Below are 21,447 nucleotides of genomic sequence, written 5' to 3'. Positions count from 1 at the left end.
ATTCTGTTGTTTTCCTCTATTTCTTTGTACTGATCACTGAGGAAGGCTTCTTTATCTCTCCTTGCTATTCTTTGGAACTCTGCATTCAGATGGGAATATCTTCCCTTTTCTCCTTTGCTTTTCACTTCACTTCTTTTCACAGCTATTTTTAAGGCCTCCTCAGACAGCCATTTTTCTTTTTTGCATTTCTTTTCCATGGGGATGGTCTTGATCCCTGTCTCCTGTACAATGTCATGTATCTCCCTCCATAGTTCATCAGGCACTCTGTCTATCAGATCTAGTCCCTTAAAATCTATTTCTCACTTCTACTGTATAATCATAATGGATTTGATTTAGGTCATACCTGAATGGTCTAGTGGTTTTCCCTACTTTCTTCAATTTCAATCTGAATTTGGCAATAAGGAGTTCATGATCTGAGCCACAGTCAGCTCCCAGTCTTATTTTTGCTGACTGTATAGAGCTTCTCCATCTTTGGCTGCAAGGAATATAATCAGTCTGATTTCGGTGTTGACCATCTGGTGATGTCCACGTGTAGAGTCTTCTCTTGTGTTGTTGGAAGAGGGTGTTTGCTATGACCAGTGCGTTCTCTTGGCAAAACTCTATTATTAGCCTTTGCCCTGCTTCATTCTGTCCTCCAAGGCAAAATTTGCCTGTTACTCCACGTGTTTCCTGACTACCTACTTTTGCATTCCAGTCCCCCATACTATCTCTAAAATAAAAGTTCTACTGTACAGCACAGGGAACTATAGTCAAAATCCTACAATAAACCATAATCAAAAAGAATATACATATATGTGTGTATAGAACCAAATCACTTTGTTGTACAGCAGAAGCTAACAGAACATTGTAAATGCAAGATGAAAGTGAAAGTGTTAGTTGCTCAGTTGTGTCCGACTCTTTGTGACGCCATGGGCTGTAGCCAGCCAGGCTCCTCTGTCCATGGGATTATCCAGGCAAAAATACTGTAGTGGGTTGCTATTTCCTTCTCCAGAGGAACTTCCTGACCCAGGGATTGAACCCAGGACTCTGCACTGTAGGCAGATTCTGTATTGAGTCACCTATACTTCAATAAAGAAGCTGAGGTTTGTAGGTTCCAGATAAATAGAATTACATTATTGCTCCTACAGAAATAAAATTCCTAGAAAATTATTTAATAGTTGGTCTCAAAAGTAAAAAGATATCCAACAAAAGAGAGAAAGAGATATTGAGAGAGAGGTTTTGAATATTCCTACAAGTATCAGAGCTGGAGGGTACCTATAGCAGAGACTTCTAGCTGTTAGTCAAAACATACTTTCCTTTCTTCTGTAGTTGCCCAGTGAATTCACAACACATCTAATTTTTACATGACCTATCTACAGTTTGACATGGGAAGCATGTTAGCTACATGGTATGCTAAGCTTTTAGACTATCTGTGTCTTAAGCAGTTAACCTCAAGATTTCTCCAGTATTGCCCAAAGAATGTTTCCACATATTTTCAGAAGATTTCCTCTTTTTTGGATATTGAATCTAAGTCAGAATGATTTAAGTAGTGTTTAATCCATTAATCTCTTCCACGTACTTCAAAGAGGGGACACTGTCATAGAAAGCAAGAGAAAATATGGGGGGGGGGTAGGACAGACAGATAATCATCTTGGTAGGAGGGCACTCAAGTCAGCAATTTCTTTCGTAATACTATATTAACAAAAGGAGTTCAAGAATGGCCTCCAATTCCCTACAAGCATTTAAGATTTCTAAGGTGCCTATCAAGCATTACATTATTTTAAGCATGATATTTCCAAGTCAAAATTAACGGAGATAAAGAGTCAGCCACACCTCCAGATGAAGGAATTACTAATTAGCATTAAACTCTTTCACTATCCATGTCCTTAAACAGTAATTACTAATATGCCTGTGTTTTTCATGTACATTAGTGCTGCTGAGGGAAAATTAACCTCCAGTCTGATGAGGAGTTATTTTGAGAGCTATGTCCTTAGCTCAGTTAGTAGAGCATCAGACTTTTTATCTGAGGGTCCACGATTCAAGTCCCTGTTTGGGTGTTTACATTGGGCTTCCCAGGTGGTACTAGTTGTAAAGAATCCACCTACCAATGCAGAAGATTTTAAGAGACATGGGTTCGACCCCTGTGTCGGGAAGATCCCCTGGAGGATGGCATGGCAACCCATTCCAGTATTTTTGCCTGGAGAATCCCATGGACAGAGAAGCCTAGAGGGCTACAGTCCACGGGGTCGCAAAGAGTTGGACATGAATGAAGCAACTGAGCACGCATGCACTGAAAAGAAGTTATCTTGAACACTGTATCCTTTGAGACAGGACATAGAAATGGGAAGTTAGGAGACAGCTTTCAATGAGGCTTGTCAGGGTACAAAGTTCATCTTGTTAGTAGGTTAGTGATATTTCTTAAACACACATTAAAGAAGAGATACTTCGATGAAATAAATGCATTAGGTTGCTAATCTGTTCATTTATTTAGCCAGCAAAAGTTTGTGGGGCCTTGTTCTGTATCAGAATCTCTGAAAGGTGCTAGGAATACAGAGATGAAATGTGGTCCCACCTGTAAGAGGTCAACACTTAGAGTGGAGCTGGTCATGTAAAACCATAATAACTATAAATCATATTTGATCATCTCCTGAGCTGCAAATACCTCCAGTTCTTCCAGAGCTTTAAGGGAAGAGCTATCTTACTTAATTTTTATTTCCTAGCACCTAGTCCAGTGCCTGGCCCATAGAAAGAGCTTAAAACATGTCCTGATGACATGACAAGGGTGTCCACTCTCACCACCATTATTCAACATAGTTTTGGAAGTCCTAGCTATAGCAGTCAGAGAAGAAACTTAAACAAAAGGAATCCAGATTGGAAAAGAAGAAGTAAAGCTCTCACTGCTTGGAGATGATGCGATACTATACACTGAAAACCTTAAAGATACTATCAGAAAATTACTAGAGCTAATCAGGGAATTTAGCAAAGTTGCAGGATACAAAATCAATACACAGAAATAATTTGCATTCCTATATACTAAACATGAAAAATCAGAAAGAGAAATTAAGGTATCAATCCCATTCACCACTGCACCAAAAAGAATAAAATATCTAGGAATAAGCCTACCTAAGGAGACAAAAGGACTGTATACAGAAAATTATAAGACACTGATGATAGAATTCAAAGATGACATAAACAAATGGAGAGATATTCCATGTTCTTGGGTAGAAGAATCAATATTGTAAAAATGACTATACTACCAAATGCAATCTACAGATTCAATGTGACCTGTATCAAATTACCAATGGCATTTTTCACAGAACTAGAACAAAAAATTTCACAATTCATATGGAAACACAAAAGACCCTGAATAGCCAAAGAAGTCTTGAGAAAGAAGAATGGAGTTGGAGAAGTCAACCTTCCTGACTTCAGATTATACTACAAAGCCACAGTCATCAAGACAGTTCGGTACCGGCACAAAAATAGAACTATAGACCAATGGAACAAGACAGAAAGCCCAGAAATAAACCCATGCACCTATGGGTACCTTGTTTTTGACAAAGGAGGTAAGAATATACAATGGGGCAAAGACAATCTCTTCAATAAGTGGTGCTGGGAAAACTGTACAGCTACATGTAAAAAAGTGAAATTAGAACACTTCCTAACACCATACACAAACTCAAAGTGAACTAAAGACCTAAATTCAAGACCAGAAACTTTAAAACTCTTAGAGGAAAACATAGGCAGAACACTCGATGACATAAATCAAAGCAAGATCCTAGAGTAATGGAAATAAAAACAAAAGTAAACAAGTGGGACCTGATTAAACTTAAAATCTTTTGCACAGCAAAGGAAACTATAAGCAAGGTGAAAAGACAACCCTCAGAATGGGAGAAAATAATAGCAAATGAAACAACTGACAAAGGATTAATTTCCAAAATATGCAAGCAGCTCATACAACTCAACACCAGAAAAACAAACAACTCAACCAAAAAGTGGGCAAAAGACCTAAACAGACGTGTCTCCAAAGAAGACATACAGATGGCTAACAAACACATGTAAAGATGCTCAATATCACTCATTATTAGAGAAACAAATATCAAAACTACAAGATATCACCTCTCACCAGTCAGAATGGCCATCATCAAAAAGTCTACAAACAATAAATGCTGGAGAGGGTGTGGAGAAAAGGAAATCCTCTTGCACTGTTGGTGGGAATGTAAACTGATACAGCCACCATGGAAGACAGTATGGAGATTCCTTAAAATAACTAGGAATAAAACGACCATATGACCCAGCAATCCAATCCTAGGCATATACCCTGAAGAAAGCAAAATTGAAAAAGACACATGTACCCCACTGTTCACTGCAGCACTATTTAAACAGCTAGAACATGGAAGCAACCTAGATGTCCATTGACAGATGAATGGATAAAGAAATTGTGGTATATATACACAACGGAATATTAGTCATAAAAAAGAATGCATTTGAGTCAGTTCTAATGAGGTGGATGAACCGAGAGCCTATTATTCAGAGTGAAGTAAGCCAGAAAGAGAAAGATAAATATTGTATACTAATGCATATGTACAGAATCTAGAAAGATGGTACTGGAGAATTTATTTGCAGGGCAGCAGTGGAGAAAAAGACAGAGAACACACTTATGGACATGGGGAGAGGGGAGGAGAGGGTAAGATGTATGGAGAGAGTAACATGGAAACTTACATTACCATATGTAAAATAGATAGCCAATGGAATTTTCCGTATGTCTCAGGGAACTCAAACAGGGGCTCTGTATCAACCTAGAGGGGTGGGATGGGGAGGGAGATGGGACGGAGGCTCAAAAGAGAGGGGACACATGCATACCTATGGCTGATTCATGCTGAGGTTTGACAGAAAACAACAAAATTCTGTAAAGCAATAATCCTTCAATTAAAAAATAAATGAAAAAAAAACAAAACCAAACATGTCCTGATGAATTTGTTGCTACATCCAGTTTACTCTGAAGGCTGAGGCACCTAGAGAGACTAACTAGGTAAACACAGCTCCAGAGGCTGGCTGGGTGATTTCCTCTCTGCTGACAGTGGTAAGAGACATTTCTGGTTGCAGGTGTGCTGACTGCCCACGTGACCTCCTCTCTGCAGAGGATGCATAGTGCTCTCTAGGGATCTTCTTCCTGGGAGGCAGCTTCAGGCCTCACTGAGCCCCTGGGGCTCCTTCCCCTCTTCTCACTTCTGTACCTCCTGTACATCTTTCTTAGGGACTTGTAGCTAACAGCATGTTTAGGCTGCTGGCTAGGAAGAAAATCCAAGAGGAAGCATGGAGGAAACTCCTTCATGGAACAGGCATTTAAAAAAAATAGCCCAAATTAGGAATATTTGGTTCTTTGACCTAAAATTACAATACTTTGAGCTGAGATGAATTTGGAGTGATTTTTCAATAAAATGTAGGATATGGAGGCAAAAAACTCCACATAAGGCCTCACTGAATCTAACCATTCAACCTGAGCTTGAGCAATGTCAGTCTTCACACACAAACAGGTTCCCCAGTCATTTAAGGTATGCATAAATGTGTATGTGGTAATAACTGTCTTCAGTAGAAGAACTGGAATTTTAGGACACTTTGGGTCAACATTAGTTGAATTGCATGCTGTTAGGTACTACATCAAAGAAGGCAATGGCACCCCACTCCAGTACTCTTGCCTGGAAAATCCCATGGATGGAGGAGCCTGGTAGGCTGCAGTCCATGGGGTTGCGAAGTTGGGCATGACTGAGCGACTTCACTTTCATGCATTGGAGAAGGAAATGACAACCCACTCCAGTGTTCTTGCCTGGAGAATCCAGGGACGGGGAGCCTGGTGGGCTTCCGTCTATGGGGTCGCACAGAGTTGGACACGACTGAAGTGACTTAGCAGCAGCAGCAGCAGGTACTACATAGTCTATGTATAGCCTAGATCATACCATGCAGAATATAAAACAGGTCCAATGTAACACCATGGCAAGAGCGGTTGCTGTTACCTGTATTGTAATGGCATTGTAACACTGTGACTGTCTCACTGACTGACACTGAGACCAAGACAGACACAGAGGACGCTTCAGGGCAGTCCCTGGGAGAGATCTGTACCCTAGAGACAGAATTGATCGTTTACATCAGCTATGAAAATGCAAATACTCAATTACATTAGAAGGTGATAGGGCACTTTTGAAGTGTTTTTCACATTATGTGATTAACAATTAGCCATCCATCCATTCATTCAACAAGTATTTATTAAATACTAAAGTCCGTCTAGTCAAGGCTATGGTTTTTCCAGTGGTCATGTATGGATATGAGAGTTGGACTGTGAAGAAAGCTGAGTGCCGAAGAATTGATGCTTTTGAACTGTGGTATTGGAGAAGACTCTGGAGAGTCCCTTGGATTGCAAGGAGATCCAACCAGTCCATTCTGAAGGGAGATCAGTCCTGGGTGTTCATTGGAAGGAATGATGCTGACGCTGAAATTCCAGTACTTTGGCCACCTCATGAGAAAAGTTGACTCATTGGAAAAGACTCTGATGCTGGGAGGGATTTGGGGCAGGAGAAGGGGATGACAGAGGATGAGATGGCTGGATGGCATCACCGACTCGATGGACACGAGTTTGGGTAAACTTCAGGAGTTGGTGATGGACAGGGAGGCCTGGTGTGCCGCGGTTCATGGGGTCGCAAAGAGTCAGACATGACTGAGCGACTGAACTGAACTGAGGTACCCCAGAGGAGGAAATGGCAACCCACTCCAGTATTCCTGCCTGAAAAATTCCATGGACAGGGAACCTGGGAGGCTACAGTCCAAGGGGATGCAAAGAGTCAGATGTGACTGAGCAACTGAGCATGGACGCAGTTACCAGACACTGTTTTAGCGCTTGAGGTAGTGTTACATAAGAGACATGATCCCTTTTCTCACTGAGGTTACATTTTAAAGTGGACAGAGAACAGACAGATAAATAAAAACAAATAAGGGTGGACAAAGTGATAAATGTAAGAGTGAAAAACAAAATTTGAGGTGCTGTGCACCTGGTGGTCAGCTGGTGGTCAGCTTCAGCTTTCCTGAGGCGTTGACACTTGAGTTTGAATCTGAATGACAATAAGGAACCTGCTACACCAGGATGTGGGAGAAGAATGTTCCCTGCAGAGGAAAGAGTGGAGACCGCAGACAATGCGGCTGCTGTGCAAGACGAGCACAGTGGTACCCCTGCAGCTCGTGAAGGGCTGAGATGCAGAAGAAGCTGGAAAGGGGATCAGGTGCTAGGCCTGAGGCAGGATGATGACCAAAAAAAAAAAGAGGGTTTAAGAACGGAATAGAATGTGAAACAGAAGGAATATCGGAACTAGATAATATAGAAATGGAGACTGGAAACACTGAACTCGCCCCAGGCATGGTTTTCATCTGGGTCTCACTGTTTAGAACAATCTCTAATAAAGCTGATCTGCAGTGCCATTCTTTATCAGTCTTGAAATGAAGAATGTGGCACTTTTCGTTCTCTTTAAGAATCTGAGATTCTACTATAGTGCCCATTGGAATTTACCACTTTTTTCCTGATTACCAACATAGTACACATTTATGACAGAACATTTGGAAAATACAGATAAGCTAATGGAAGAAATTAAATCACTCCCAAACACACCCAAGGATAACTACTGTGAACAATTGGACACAGACTCTCTTGATTATACAGTGCAGTGATTCAGAATACAGGCTCTCGAGTCTGGGAGGAAATCATGACTTTATAACTTGCTAAATGAGAGTTCTTCATTTTCAGTCTATCTTAATTGCTTATAAAATGGCATGCAAATGTCTGCAATATCTTTAAGCCTCAGTTTTCTCATCTGCAGGATGAGAACAGTAATATTACCTTCCTCATAGGCCTGCTGGGAGGATTAAACGAGAATCCATGCAGAGCTCCTGAGGCAGTGGCTGGCACAGAGTATGTATTCCAAACACTCAGTTGTGTCTGATTCTTTGTGACCCTGTGGACTATACAGTCCATGGAATTCTCCAGGCCAGAATACTGGATTGGGTAACCGTTCCCTTCTCCAGAGGATCTTCCCAACCCAGGGACCGAACCCAGGTCTCCCGCATTGCAGGCGGATTTTTTACCAGCTGAGCCACCAGGGAAGTCATTCCAAACACATGAAGTATTAAACTATTATAATTTTATGAACCTGGGATCATACTGTAAAGTTGTCAGTATATAAATGAGTATTCCAATTATCACTAGACATTTTACATGATCTTAATTATTTTTCTATGTTGTAATTTTTAATGGTTATACAGCATTTTACTGTAGAGATAGTAATTTAGTTAATTCTGCTGTGGTACACTTGGGCTATTCCCAATTTTCACCACATAAAATTCTACAGATAAAATATTGCAAACTTTTATGACTATTTTCTTAAGACAAATTCTAAGAAGTGGCTGGGTCAAGTGGCGTGTATATTTCCGAGACTCTGTGACACATTTTATTATGTCTTCTGCTAAGGATTTAGATTAAACCCTCAATAAGAATAATGTTGGGAAGTAAGCAGTTGCATATGTGTGCAGTTGTGTAGGTCTGATTTACCCTCAGCTTGGTGAAATACAACCCCCACCCCCATGCCTCATGCCTTTTTCCCCACACCTGTTCACACCTTCTGGTCAGCACCATCCTCTCTCATTCCTTAAGGAAGCCTCTAGGTTCCAGGCTTCCAGCTGAGCAAATATGCTTACAGTTTTCTGTTTTGCTAGGAATTCTGCACTTAGTCACTTCACCAGAAGCTATAAACGGATAGCACTTTTAGTACATTAGAAATCCAAGCCCCTCATCTTATAATGAAGAAACTAAAGTGGAAGGGAGCAAATGCCTTGTTTAAGTCGGTCATCTGTTCCACGCCACTGCTGGACAGTAACTCAAAGCTAGCTCATTCCTTTATCTCTAGTACCTAGTTCAGCAGCCAACATGTATAGACAGCCATTAATGTTTGTGGATAACTACTTGAAGTAATTTACAGCCTTTTAAGATTCTGTAGCTGGAAAGGACTGTAGAGGTGTGGAAAAATGAGACTTACATGGATTAATGAGGTATATCAATGAGGAATATTAATCTTCAGTCACTCAGTTGTACCCAACTCTTTGCAACCCTCTGGACTGCAGCCCTCCAGGCTCCTCTGTCTATGGGATTTTCTAGGCAAGAACACTGGAGTGGGTTGCCATTTTCTTCTCCAAATGAGATATGTTGTTTAGTTATTAGTGGCAAGTTGGAATAACAACTCTGGTCTCTCAATTCCCAGGACATACAAGGAGAAACCAGGAGAAAATCAGGCTTCCTGGGTTGAGATGGGCATCATGTAGAGAAGGGATTCACCTAAGTTTGCCTTGGTCCAGAGAGAGCAAAGCCAGGGGTAAGAAAACAGATAGTTGCTGGTAGATCAATTTCAGCCTAATTCAGGGAAGACCTTTTTAATAGTCAGGATTGTCCAAAACTGAAATAGGTTTTCTTGAAAAGAAGTGAGTTGTTCCTAACTGGAAATGTTCAAATAGAAACAGGGTATGTTTGAATAAATAATTTGTCAAGTATGTTTAAAAAGAAAAATTGTTTTGTGTGACTGGCTGGAATAGATGGCATCTAAGGTCTCCACCAAAACTAAGATTAAGTGATTTTATGAATAGACAGAAGGACAATTTTTTTTCTTGTTGATATATTACTTTGCACTTATGTTGTTTTAGTGTGAACCCATTGTCTCCTCCTTACAAATAGGAAGAGATAAATTCTAAAGTCTTTTCTTCCCCAAGATTCTATGGGTCTAAATAATCTTTTTAGTGCTAATTCAGTGTATTATACACATTAGGAGTTCAAAAGAAACAAATTCTTTTAAGTCAGAAAATTCTACATTTAAGATAAATTGAGCTACAGCCTCCATGCAGTTGAATAATTTGAACTCAGCTGGTCTCAATCAAATCTATCAGTTGATCACATTCAAGAGCACTAAATATGCATTAACTTTTTTTTAATAAAAAGGTTAAAACTAAAAGAAGAAATTTGGGTGGACTGTACTGTGATGAGATTAAAGTGTTCTCTTACTAGGTTTCTGACTGATGATATGAAATTTAACTGGAATTATTTCCTAGAATATAGAGAACTTTTTAATATTAAATTGCTAGTATGATCTAATTGCACTTCAAGCATGAAATTACTGAAAGACTGCCCATTGTATAATACTTTCATCCAAATTCTAGTGGTAAGACTGACACATAAATGAACCATATTACAGGAATACTTTCAATTTGCAAGACTTCCCATCAATAATAGAAACGGAGGTCCTGACAAGTTCATACTTGGATTGGGTGAAAAGCTCCACTCTCAAATAGTCATCTAGCAAAGCTCTGGTGAGAATCATAGATGGGGCCTGTGATGCACTCTTTGCAAATCTAACCAGGAAGGAAATGGATAAAAAAACAGCCAAGGATGCCTTTTTTGGCTTCCCTTTTCCCTTTTCTTTCTTCCCCTACCCCCTCTCTTATTAGAAGGTTAAACAAGGAAAAGTAACGTTCAAATTAAGTGTTTAACTTATGAACATTGTCATTGTTTTGAACACTCTTAACAGTAAAAAAAAAGAAAGAAAGAAAGAAAAATTATGGCTCAAGTCAAGATGGGCTATCATTGATTAGAATTTCTCAGCCCTGCCTTTTTTCCCCACCCAGTGAGGAAAACGTGTATTTCAGGATTAGCAAGAGCTTCTATGTTTCAGACATTGTCCTAGATGTCAGAGAAAAAAAAATCAGGCATGAAGCTTGACCTCATAGAAGCTAGCAAATGCATAGCATAGGTTCATCACGGGAGCCTGATGAGACTCAGTTCTTCCTGACCCAAAACTCCAGTCACTGCTAATCTACCACAGAATTGTAAGAGTTGACAACTATTAGTCACCCCCTGTAGGAAGTCAAAAGTTCTCTGGTAACCAGGTCTCATTCTAACAATTATAGTCATGGTTTGCTCATGTCTATAAAGACTCATTTCAACCTAGAGGGCTCAAGGGAGCTCAAAAGGGAGGGAATAGACGTATACTTAAGATTTATGTTGCTGATTCACGTTATTGTACGGCAGAAACCAACACAACATTGTAAAGCAATTATCCTCCAATTTTTAAAAAAAGGCCTACTTCATATATATCTTGTTTGATTTTTTTGAATTCCACTCTCAGAAACATGAAACAGAAAAAATAAACCAAATAGCTACCTCCACAGCTGCTTTCGCTCTTTCAAATTCTTCTTCTAAGGAATGGTTTCTGGACAGCAAGGCGCTCCCCCAGCGCTGCTCTTTGGTCAGTCGAGCCTGAAGAAAACCAAACACAATTTTGGAATCACGTAATAATCAGTAAATATTTGTTGAAAGTATACTGTCAGGGAATACATGAGTGACCAAATTAAAGGTATTTCTCTTCCCTACTCCCAGAAGGTAGCTGTGTGTTCTCAGTCAAAGTCTCATGGCCAATCTGGAGGCTAAGGAGAGTTTATAGGAGATTGAAAGGGACTTGATTTTTGTGCTGTACCTGGACTGGCAGATGTCTGTGCTAGTAAACCCTGGTTTGAGGGTGGGGTGGGGGTGGCTGCAGGATGCCCTAGTGGGGTTCCTGGTAAAGAGTGATGCCTGTGAGTAGCTCAGGATTGAGGCCTCTGGAGCAGTGCCTGTGGTCAGAAAAGGGAGGGTGATGAAGGCAGGTCAAGGCATTGATGCTACTGACTTGGCATCAGTGCCTTGCTCACTGGTGGGCGAGGCCCAGTGACCTCCCAAACAAGCATCCTCCCTTATTCTCTGGGCCCTGTGGAAGCTACTGAATTTTTCTAATCCAGAAAATCGAGTCAAGGAGGGGAAGACTGACACAGGTTCCAGAGATTAAGATATGAACATATCTTTTATGGGGGCCACCATTCAGCCCACTGCCACCCTCATCTGACACTCTTGGGTGACAACATATTTGTTTAACAAATATAAAGGTGCAGATGATTTATAACCTTTTAGAACTGATAACCTATTAGGATCTTACAGCCTGGTAGAGAAGTTAATGCCAAAGGTGATATGACTTTATTGTCTTATAGACAGTTAATCAACCTTGTATCTAACTTGGTAAACTTTTCATTTTGATATTTCTTTCCCAACTGGCTACTTAAATCTCTGTTCCTTATTCCTTTGCTTTTAGAACCAACTCTTATTTTCCTGCAGGTTTGTTCATGAAATAAATACTCATTGAGATAAAGTTAAAAAAAATGGACACACGTGGTAAGAAATAAACTTTGTGCATTTATATAATAAAGACATTAGGAGAAGAAAGAGGAAGCACTAACATTTTTGTCCCCAAGGCACCTCCTTTAATTAGAGGCACTTTTCACCTGTGAAATATGATCTGTCTTTCCTGTGAAGCCTGACCGAACAGGACTCCATTACTGTCACTGGCTTCCGTTCATCAATGTTTCATGACCCAAGTGGATTATGAATCACAGGATGCAAAGGGCACCATACATCAGGAAGAAGAAAATCTCTCAGGATTCTAGACTTACAGTTTATGTTCTCTTAACTGCCTAAAACAGTAACTGTAAATATAATCTTACCGTGCAAATGAAATTTTGTTTTGATAGTACAGTTACTATTTAGGTAAATGCTATTTCCCACATTGTTAGGAAAGCCTTATGTTATTACTAATTTGAATGTTAGCTACCTCACATTTTAAAGCCATCTATTTTTCCTAAGGAAGCATAAAATAAATGCTATAAAATATAAGTAGATACTGAATGTAAACAGAGGCAGTTTGCAAGCTGAGGGTAGTATACATCTAAAGGTTCTAAAACTTTTTAGCAACTCAGCAGTGTGCCCAGACATGCTGATTTAGGACTGAGAATGAAAAACAGACTAAACACACAGTCAAGAACAGCCTTCTTTTTGAAAAAAAAAAAAATATATATTTACATCTAATTTCATTACGGGCAAAACTGCAATATGGGAAAACATAAATAATGCTAGTAAACTGCAGATATTTCTTAATATTTAACTAGAGGAATGATAAACAAGACAGTTACACCTGTAAGTCTGACTTGCAGCTGTTTTGGTAGCACAATGGCTGTAATAGCAGTTCTTAAGCTTTAGTGTGCATTAGAATCACCATTAGAATCACCCACAGGTCACCTTCAATTTGCAGGGCTCCACCCCTTGGGTTTCTGAGTCAGTAGCTGTGGGGTGGAGCTATAGAACTGTCATTTCTAACAAGTTCCCAAGTGATACTGACACTGCTGGTTTAGGGACCACACTGTGAGAACTTCTGATCTAGGAACTGACATTATGTGTATGTGGGTGGAACTCCGGAGTTCACAAATATACTCTGACGTAGTCATTTCTTTCCTTCTTTGCATGGTTTTGAAAAAGGCTCCACACTTAACAGTTACCTCCTGGAAGTGCTTTGGCTTTAAAAACAGCATTTTAATTCGTTTAAGATAATTGGATTTTAGGGTATTACAGTCTCCAAAGAAGGAAAGCATTTAATTCCCCCAGCTGTTGATTGCACTGAATGATCAGCACTAGGTGAAGGGAGAAAAGAAAGAATTAAATAACTCTGAAAATAATATTATGCTTTATTCTCTTTATTAAAAGTTATGACTGTGATCAAAGCAGTCATATGATCAAAACAGTCAAATATGATTTGCAAAGGACTGTATTTGTGGCTGTGGTTGTCCTAGCATAATTTTCTTGGCTAACATCTAAAGCAGCTCCTCATACAATTGATAGATATCTTCCACCAAAACACATTTTAAAAAGGCTCAGTATATTTCTGAAGGAATTGGAGGAGAAAAGGGATTTGCTTAACCGTAGAGAAGAAAAATATAACAACTAGCAGAGATTATATAACAGTCATTAAAAAGTCTCTCTAAAGTCAGTTTCAGCTCAGTTCAGTTCAGTTCAGTTCAGTTCAGTCACTCAGTCGTGTCCGACTCTTTGCGACCCTGTGAATTGCAGCACGCCAGGCCTCCCTGTCCATCACCAACTCCCGGAGTTCACTCAAACTCATGTCCATCGAGTCGGTGATGCCATCCAGCTATCTCATCCTCTGTCATCCCCTTCTCCTCCTGCCCCCAATCCCTCCCAGCATCAGAGTCTTTTCCAGTGAGTCAACTCTTTTCATGAGGTGGCCAAAGTACTCGAGTTCCAGCTTTAGCATCATTCCTTCCAAAGAACACCCAGGACTGATCTCCTTTAGAATGGACTGGTTGGATCTCCTTGCAGTCCAAGGGACTCTCAAGAGTCTTCTCCAACACCACAGTTCAAAAGCATCAATTATTTGGCACTCAGCTTTCTTCACAGTCCAACTCTTACATCCATACATGACTATTGGAAAAACCATATCCTTGACTAGACAGACCTTTGTTGGCAAAGTAATGTCTCTGCTTTTTGCCTGGGTTCAAATCCTGGTTTATCATTTACTATTAAATGGTGACCTTGGTTTGTGAGATCTTGTTGTTGTTCAGTTGCTAAGTCCTGTCTGACTCCTTGCAACCCCATGGACTGCAGCACACCAGGCTTCCCTGTTCTTCACTATCTCCCAGGGTTTGAGCAAACTCATGTCCATTGAATCAATAATGCCATCTTACTGTCTCATACTCTGTTGCCCCCGCCTCCTCCTGCCTTCAATCTTTCCCAGCATCAAGGTCTTTTCCAATGAGTTGGGTCTTATGCATCTGGTGGCCAAAATATTGGAGCTTCAGCTTCAGCATCAGTCAGTTCAGTCGCTCAGTTGTGTCCAACTCTTTGTCACCCCATGGACTGCAGCACGCCAGGCTTCCCTGTTCATCATCAACTCCCTGAGCTTTCTCAAACTCATGTTCATCGAGTCAGTGATGCCATCCAACCATCTCATCCTCTGTCATCTCCTTCTCCTCCCACCTTCAATCTTTCCCAGCATCAAGGTCTTTTCCAAAGATTCACTTCTTTGATTCAGGTGGCCAAAGTATAGGAGCTTCAGCTTCAGCTTCAGTCCTCCCAATCAATATTTAGGACTGATTTCCTTTAGGACTGACTGGTTTGATCTCCTCGCAGTCCAAGGGACTCTCAAGAGTCTTCTCCAACACCACAGTTCAAAAGCATCAATTCACACAAAATTCAACACAAAGCTTTCTTTATGGTCCAAACTCAAATCTATACATGACTACTAGAAAAGTCATAGCTTTGATTATATGGACCTTTGTTGGTAAAGTTATGTCTCTGCTTTTTAATATGCTGTCTAGGCTCGTCATAGACACTTGATGAGGAGCAAGACACTTCCAAGGAGCAAGTGTCTTTTGATTTCATGGTGGCAGTCACCGTTTGCAGTGATTTTGAAGCCCCAGAAAATAGTCTGTCACTGTTTCCATTGTTTCCCCATCTATATGCCGTGAAGTGATGGGACTGGATGCCATGTTCTTCGATTTTTGAATGTTGAGTTTTAAGCCAGCTTTTTCACGTTCCTCTTTCACCTTCATCAAGAGACTCTGTAGTTCCTCTTTGTTTTCTGCCATAAGGGTGGTGTCATCTGCATATCTGATGTTATTGGTATTTCTCCTGGCAATCTTGATTCCAGATTGTGCTTCATCCAACCTGGCATTTCTCATGATGTATTCTTCATACAGGTTAAATAAGCAGGGTGAAAATATATAGCCTTGACATACTCCTTTCCCAATTTGGAACCAGTCTGTTGTTCTATGTCTGGTTCTAACTGTTGCTTCTTGGCCTGCATACAGACTTCTCAGGAGGCAGGTAAGGTGGTTTGGTATTCCTATCTCTTTAAGAATTTTCCAGTTTGTTTTGATCCACAAGTCAAAGGCTTTGGTCAATGAAGCAGATATTTTTCTGGAATTCTCTTGCTTTTTCTATGATCCAGCAGGTGTTGGCAATTTGATTTCTGTTTCCTCTGCCCTTTCTAAATCCAGCTTGAACTTCTGGAAGTTCTCGGTTCATGTACTGTTGAAGCCTAACTTAAAGCATTTTGAGCAGTACCTTGCTAGCATGTGAGATTAGTGCAATTGTGTCGTAGTTTGAACATTCTTTGGCATTGCCTTTCATTGGAATGAAAACTGACCTTTTCCAGTACTGTGGCCACTGCTGAGTCTTCCAAAGTTGCTGGCGTATTGAGTGGAACACTAAAACAGCATCATCTTTTAGGATTTGAAATAGCTCAGCTGGAATTCCATCACCTCCACTAGCTTTGTTTGTAGTGATGCTTCCTAAGGCCCACTTGACTTTGCACTCCACCATGTCTGGCTCTAGGTGAGTGATCACATCATCATGGTTAGTGTTAGTCACTCAGTCGTGCTCGACTCTTTGCGACCCCATGGACTGCAGCCCTCCAGGCCCCTCTGTCCATGAGATTTTCCAGGCAAGGATGCTGGAGTGGGTTGCCATTTCCTTCTCCAGGGGATCTTCTCAACCCAGGGATCAAACCTGGGTCTCCTGCACTGCAGGCAGATTCTTTACCAACTGAGCTACAAGGGAAGCCCCTTCATCACGGTTATCTGGGTCATTAATATCTTTTTTGTATAGTTCTGTATATTCTTGCCACATCTTCTTAATATCTTCTGCTTTTGTTAGGTCCATATGGTTTCTGTCCTTTAGTGTGCCCATCTTTGTGTGAAATGTTCCCTTGGTATCTCTAATTTTCTTGAAGAGATCTCTTGTCTTTCCCATTCTATTGTTTTCCTGTATTTCTTTGCATTGTTCATTTAGGAAGGCTTTCTTATCACTCTTGCTATTCTTTGGAACTGTGTATTCAGATGGATATCTTTCCTTTTCTCCTTTGCGTTTTGCTTCTCTTCTTTCTCAGTTATTTTTAAGGCTTCCTCAGACAACCATTTTGCCTTCTTGCATTTCTTTTTCTTGGGGATGGTTTTGCTCACCGCCTCCTATACAATGTCATGAATCTCCGTCCATAGTTCTTCAGGCACTCTATCAGATCTAATCTCTTGAATCTATTTGTCACTTCCATTGTATAATTGTAAGGGATTTGGTTTAGGTCATACCTGAATGGCTTAGTGGTTTTCCCTACTTTCTTCAATTTCAGTCTGAATTTGGCAATAAGGAGTTCATGATCTGAGCCACAGTCAGCTCCTGGTCTTGTTTTTGCTGACTGTATAGAACTTCTCCATTTTTGGCTGCAAAGAATATAATCAATCTCATTTCAGTATTGACCATCTGGTGAGGTCCATGTATAGAGTCTTCTCTTGTGTTATTGGAAGAGGGTGTTTGCTATGACCTGTGCATTCTCTTGGCAAAACTTGGTTAGCCTTTGCCCTGCTTCATTCTGTACTCCAAGGCCAAATGTGCCTGTTACTCCAGGTATCTCTTGACTTCCAGTGCTCTATGATGAGAAGGACATCTTTTTTGGTGTTAGTTCTAGAAGGTCTTGTAGGTCATCATAGAACTGTTCAGCTTCTTCAGCTTTAGTGGTTGGGGCACAGACTTGGATTGCTGTGATACTGAATGGTTTGCCTTGGAAACGAACTGAGATCATCAGCATCAGTCCTTCCAATGAATATTCAGAGTTCATTTCCTTTAGGATTGACTGACTTGATTTGATCTGCTTGCTGTTCAAGGGACTCTCAAGAGTCTTCTCCAGCACCACAGTTTGAAAGCATCAATTCTTTGATGCTCAGCCTTCTTTATGTTCCAACTCTTAAACATCTGTACATGACTATTGGAAAAACCATAGCTTTGAATATACAGACCTTTGCTGGTGAAGTGTTATCATTTGTTTGCTTAGGGCTTATCAGGTGTGACTTTGGAAATTCGATTAAAAAAAAACTGTGTTTAGAACTCTTTTGTTTAATCTGGACTCATGATAGAACAGATCATCTAAACACTTTCTTCATTAAGATGGCTATAATATTTTTTCTTAATCAGCCAGCAGACATTTATCATTGAACGTACAGAAAAAAGGTGTACCTTTTGTGTCAAGAGCAGATTCCCAGAGCTTTGTGCAAAGGTGGGTAGCCCATGGTTCCCGTCTGCCTCCAACCATGCAATTCTATGTTATGGACTATCAAGGCAAATCAGGACTGATTTTTAAAGAAGATGAACAGTCTACTAGCAAACACAACTAAAAATTATTTTTTGAAACTAGCTTCAAATGCTAAAGGAATAAAAATTAATCCTTTCATTTTTCCCATCTTTAACCACTAGCCTCTATTTTCAAATTTTTTAAAATGAAAAACATTTTGTTTCTCCTTTTTGTTAGCACTTTATGTTTCCACTATATAAAAAGTATTTGTTGAGTACCTAGTATGTGCAGATTATCTACGATGAAAATGGTCTTCAGCTTTCTTTCTTATTGCCCTCCTGCTGACCTTGTCTTTCTGCCTTCTTGGTTTTGTTACTTCTTTCCGTCTTCTCTTGCTTTCTTCCTCACTGGTAGCTCACTGTGTGTTGCCAGGAGGGTAAGAGGGATGCTGATGTGGCTCCTGTGCTGTCTTCCAAAAAGCAAAACTATATTTATATTTATAGTGTATTATCTAATTGTTTCCACTAGATATAAAGATCTTCCTACTTCTTAAAATCTGTCTCATCTTTCAAGCTTTTCCACTGCCTCACTTATGGCTTTACGGATGGCAGACATTGTCTTCTTCATTAAATTGAAAAGGAATGGCATGGAAGTCATTAGCATTTCTAAGAGCAAGAGGTTGAGAATGAATTTGGGAGGGGAGGTGCAAAAATGTGCATGGCCTCAGATCAGATGACAATCCTAATTCATCTTCAGATTTTCTGGAAGAAAGTGATATTTTTTAAAACCACTTAACTCATATTAACCCTATAAACTAAGTAATAACCAGGGCTTGCATTGAGAAGGGAAATCGATGGTCTGTGAGTTCTCTCAGGTAGAGAAGTCTGATGTGGCTGATAAGAGGTGACGTGGGATGAAGAACAAGGACTTTAGAAGCTGATGGGTTTGATCTGAGTGCTGGCTCCTCTCCATCTTAGCTGTGTCACCTTGGGAAAACTACTTCTGTTCTCTGAGATGCATTGCTCATTAATGGAGAGAACGTTAATTCTCAAGATTATTGTAAACATTTCAAATAGTATATTAGGAATATCTTACATTACTATTAGTATGCCTTTCCTTTTTCACTACTCCTTCAAAAATTTAGAAAATATATCTGCACTTTTAAAGTTTAAACTGTTCTGGTTTGGAACACTGCCAACTTGATGGAATTATGACAATGTGGAAGGAAGTATTTGCTCTGCCAAAATCAGCAGAATCAGAGTGATTCTGTTCACTCTGATTCAAATACTGAGTCAGGATTATGACTCAGTATTTGAGAGCCTGGCTGCCTCACTTTCTCATGTAGTCCAGCTTAGGTTAAGAAGAGCTTGTCTTGGAGCTGTCCTTCCAGTGTCCATACTTGAAAAAGAAATTTGTGAACCATCACTCTGGTGGAAGTTGGTTCTTCTTCTTTTTTTTTTTTTTGCCTTACCACTATCTAAATTCCTTCATGGAAAAAGCTAATTTTATATCATTGAAGAATTTCTTCAATTCTTCAAAAATCTTTAAATTTTTCAGATATCATAATTTCTTTAAACGGTTAGCTGCAGGGAATACAAATTACACAGTCTGCGTAATATCAAGAAACTTTATTCTTCAATATACAGAGATTATAGAATTTATTATAATCTCCTGTCACTCTGATTAGTGTATTCAAAGCACTATTTGAAAGAGTTTAGTTTATGCTTTTCTTTTTCCTCATTTTGAAAAGAAAATAAACTAACATAAGAATTGTTCTCATTGTTAGCTTTCATTCTCTTTGTGATTTTGAAATATGATTTTTAAGCAAGGCTTTTAAATAGCTCCTCACCTGTTGAACTAAGATTATTTATGTTGGCTTGAGAGAGAATACATTTCCTTGATTTTCCTGTGAACCATCTGAGTGTTAGTGGAGCAGTAAAAAAATTTTGATGAGCTGAAATTTTTTACTTGAATAGTTTGCAAGTCAGTTTTAAGTCAAATTTTCATACTGCTTCATCATCTTATTTATGTAAAGAGATCATATATTTAAGAGCAGTATGCTAAGAGTAAAAACACCTTTCTGTTTTCTTATTACAGGTAGATAAGTCACTCTATTTTCTTGCTGTTCCATTTGAGTGACTTAATATTTTAAATGATTAAATCCCAAATTCATGAAATTTTCCTAATTTAACCATAGGCTGGAATTACAACTAGGAGGTTATAAATTTGCTTAGTTTAGGCAAATCTTGTTAAGTGAACATGCAGCATTAAAAAAAAATAATTTAAAGGATAAATGCTTTACAAATAAGTGGTAACTTTCTAAAAGGATTCACTATGATTTATCCAGACAGAACTATCTCAGGGCAATTAGCATTATGTTTTGGAGAACAATTTTGGGACTCTCATACAAAATTTCCAAAGCATATTGTGTTTGCTTAAAGGCACACCAGTGGGTAAGTGGACAATGTGGTGGGATGAAATCAGACAACCAGCAGGGGAGTAGCAGTCACTGGAATAATAAGATGACTGCATTGTGGGTCTCCATGGCAACCGAGGACCCCAGCTGATCCTCCACCCCTCCAGCTCCCCGTGGAACAGCCCACCTGTGCCAGGTCTCCCCCTGCTGCAGAAATAAGTATTCTCTTGCCACATTAAACTGTTCCAAGGATTCCAGTTTATGAAACAGCACCAATTACTTTATCTGAATCTAAATTTCTATGCACTTATCAAGAAATGTTTCTCTAATAGATGTTATCAATTTGCTTTTTTGAAAGATACATTTAAATGAACATGGTACTTTACAATTCATTAAGCTTCCCAGGGTTATTTGTTCTGAAAGTTAGCTGACTCATTTTCCTGCCGAGTTCCGGGAGCAGTAATGCCCACCTCTCTCGTGTAGGGTTGCTGTTAATGACTTAGAACTGTTTCCAGATGCCTTGCGTTTTCTTTCTATCTGTGTCCGCCTTCTCTTGGCCACTAACTGGTTGTGGCCAGTTTTTCTAAGTCCCAGTATGGCTTAGTTTCCCCCTTTATAAAATGGGGGTAATAAATACACTTACAATCAAATCATTTGTTAGGATCAAAAGAGCTAATTAATACATATTAGGCCTTCTGATAGTGCTCAATAATATTTGCTATTATCATGGTTTTCCCTTTACTCACTTCAGACAACATATCTCCTCTCTTAGTTTCAGTATCTTATCTAATAAACTCAGGAAAATTTCTTTTGCTCATTTCATCCTACTTATTTCCACTGAGATTATAGATGTGTGAATGTGGATACATTTCTTAAGAGATCTTTTTGGTTTTAGATCAAGGCTGTATACCCTTGTAAAGTGTTTGAGCAAATGAAAAGATTGAGATTGACTTGGGTTTTCTTGGCACAGCCTTAGCCATAGGAGGTAACTAGTTATAGGCAAGTCAGTTACACTGAAGTTGAGGGTCAAATAGTGGA

At 39.6% G+C, this 21,447-nt stretch overlaps 1 protein-coding gene across 7 annotated transcripts in view; it reads right to left on the bottom strand.

Moving 5' to 3' along the window:
* The window catches only part of PEX5L (peroxisomal biogenesis factor 5 like), a 206,019-nt gene that overhangs the window by 83,588 nt on the left and 100,984 nt on the right, over positions 1–21,447 (bottom strand). For all 7 annotated transcript variants that reach the window (XM_068989247.1, XM_068991028.1, XM_068989881.1 and 4 more), the window contains one exon: positions 11,219–11,314. In XM_068989247.1, the coding sequence (XP_068845348.1) occupies positions 11,219–11,314 (96 nt within the window). The remainder of the gene's footprint in view (positions 1–11,218; positions 11,315–21,447) is intronic.

This window comes from Capricornis sumatraensis, chromosome 1 (assembly GCF_032405125.1).
Source record: "Capricornis sumatraensis isolate serow.1 chromosome 1, serow.2, whole genome shotgun sequence".
NCBI classification, from domain to species: domain Eukaryota; kingdom Metazoa; phylum Chordata; class Mammalia; order Artiodactyla; family Bovidae; genus Capricornis; species Capricornis sumatraensis.
The sequence above is the reverse complement of the archived record's forward strand: the minus strand, read 5'-3'. Positions and strand labels throughout refer to the sequence as shown.